The 2,527-nt window shown below is 50.7% G+C and overlaps 1 protein-coding gene across 1 annotated transcript; it reads right to left on the reverse strand.

Annotated features, from left to right (window-relative positions):
* Positions 1–610: 610 nt before the first annotated feature.
* Positions 611–2,039, reverse strand: LOC102417222 (GTPase IMAP family member 1). The gene is given in 3 exon segments (XM_023764536.1): positions 611–807; positions 810–1,292; positions 1,945–2,039. Coding segments are annotated over 3 exon segments (738 nt in total). The 5' UTR covers positions 2,003–2,039.
* Between the last annotated feature and the right edge of the window lie 488 nt (positions 2,040–2,527).

The raw sequence follows: 2,527 nt of genomic DNA on the forward strand, positions 1-2,527 counted from the left end.
TGCAGAAGGTTTAGGAATGACAGAGCAGTGTCTTTGTTCAATGGACATTTAAGACGGATGAACAAACATCTACAAATATTGATTTCTGTTAACACAATTTGAATGTCCAGGACATTTGTTCATGCAATTCAGATTCAATGGAAATAAATGGGTCTGTACTAAGGCTTTGTGTTGGCTCTGGCCCTTGGTCCCCTGGGGAGGCCAGGGATGATTCCATGACAGGGTACAGCAGCCTGAGATCCTTGGAGAACAGGCAAGAGCAACAACACTTGGGCTCCAGTAAGAAGAGCTCCGGGAGGGCCAGGTCCCATGGGCAGGTTTGGGGGGATATGGGAGTGGGCAGGATTTTTGTCTTTGGATTGGTAGGTTACTGCCAGGTGAGGGACACAAGGAAAGCCTGCGGCCCTGGAGGCACAGACACCAGCGAAGAATGTGATTGACAGGTGTTGGTTCCAAGCCCTACTTACATATATTTTGTCACTCAGGATGGATCTCTACTATGGTCTCTGGACTCCAGATGGCAACACAGGACCAGGAAGCCCAGCATCACAGTTGTGTGCAATTTTCCTGCCGCCATCCACATGTGCAGTCACCACAGGAGCCCGCCCCCTCATTGCCCCCACACGCAGCCCACCAGCTTCGCTGCCACCTGTGGGCTCCAGAAATCCAGCGACTGTGCCTGGTGGTACACGTTGTTGGAGTAGGGGGCACCCGAGTGGTCCAGCACCAGTCACTCCACCAGCACCAGCAGCTCCTGCACCTGGGCCTCGAGGTCGCTGCCCGCCACCCAGTTGTCCAAGGTGCACCCCCGCACTCGGACACCAGAGCCCACAGTGCAAGGCTGTCAGTGTGGTTCAGGAAATCCTGTGGAGAGTCCCGATCTAGGTCCTCTTTACGGGTGAACAGTATGATGGTACAGCACCACCACTTGTCCCTGATCATGGCCTGCTGGTCCTGTGTAGTGAAGCAGTGCAGCTGAGTCACCAGGAACAGTGTGTGGGGCCCAGGCATGGACAGCAAGTATCAGCAGGCCTGCTCCTGGCTTCCTGGGTCTGCCCAGGGGACTCGGGAGCTAAAAAGGTCCGGGGTGTCCATGACTTCTACGTGCCACCTGTCCCTCCTGCGACTCCCCACCTCGCAGTTTCTGGTCACCGAAGTGGCTATGAGTCTGGAGATGAAGCACCTGTGGCCCAGGATGCTGTTCCTGGTAGCGCTCTTCCCAGCCCCTGTCTTCCCCACCAGGATGAGCCTCAGCCCGGGCTCCTGCAGGGCCTGTGTGGTGTCTTTGGAACCTGAAAGACAAGTCATCTGTGAGCTTCCAAACCTTAAATGCAATGTATCCTGGTTATCTGGACCTGGAAGCCCTTGGAACAACAGTATCTTAACTCTGCTTTTCCAACCAAAGCCTTACTGATCTCAGGAGGATCTTCACCATCTATCTCTGTCACTTTGGCTTCACCATGTGCACCTGTAGATGCTCAATACTTGGAGGGCATTTCTCTAGGGGAGTCCCCTTCGTCATTCCAGACACAACCTCACCTTCATTATCCCTGGTGGTCCACACCCTGCAGAGCTGTCCCTATTTGAGGCTTCAGTGGCCTCTGCCATATTTCTCCCAGATTCAGCCCAGAGAAGATGGTTAGGAGGGTTAGTAGCCTGGGGGTAAATAGTTGTCTGGAGTCCCAGACACTCTGGCTTTGACTCACAGTGCTGCCATCGGCCAGCTGTGCCACCTTGGAAGTTGCTTAATGTAAAAGTTAAACCTTTGTACAAAAATGGGACTAAGTGTATTGAGTTGTTTCTTCTGGGGTGTTGAGAGGATTAGATGAGGTCACCTCCTTCCTTCTCTTCCTCTCTCTTCTCCAACCTCTTCTCCCTCTTAAACCTACTTCCTGCTAGTAAGACACACATTTAACCCTCCATCCTAGTTCTCTAACATTCTACCTGGTGAGTCACACTTCATCCAGTGTGTGATTTGATACCCTCCTTCATCCTCTTCCATGCAGATCACAGTAGGTTTATTATCCTCACTTTATACCTGGGGAATGGAAGCATAAGCTAGTCAAGTTCATATCTCCCAGCTGGGCAGGGGTGCAGGCCCAGCTAAAATGCACATTCAGGGCTCTTACTGTTTCACCTTAAACACATTTGGGGTCATCTGTTTAGTCCTGAATTTGCCCATTCCCCTCACAGAGCTCACACCAGGGGGCAGGTATGCAGTGCACGTATTCTTATCATAGGCAATTTCTTCATCTCTTCTGTCCTCCCATGCTTACCCGAAAGAGTCCCAAACACAATTTCATTCATTCATTCATTCATTCATTCATTCATTCATTCATTAAATAGGTTTAACTGCCTATAATGTATTGGGCCAAATCCAAAGAGCTAGTGACACCACACAGACACAGTCCTGCTTCCCACTTCCCCAGAATGTCAGAATAGAGGGAAGAACATTGGAAGGACCTGGGCTAGATTTAGAATGATACTCTGAGAGGGTTTGGAGACTTTTTATTTTTAGGGATTCAAA

Source organism: Myotis lucifugus, unplaced genomic scaffold, assembly GCF_000147115.1.
Source record: "Myotis lucifugus unplaced genomic scaffold, Myoluc2.0 scaffold_336, whole genome shotgun sequence".
Classification (NCBI taxonomy): Eukaryota; Metazoa; Chordata; class Mammalia; order Chiroptera; family Vespertilionidae; genus Myotis; species Myotis lucifugus.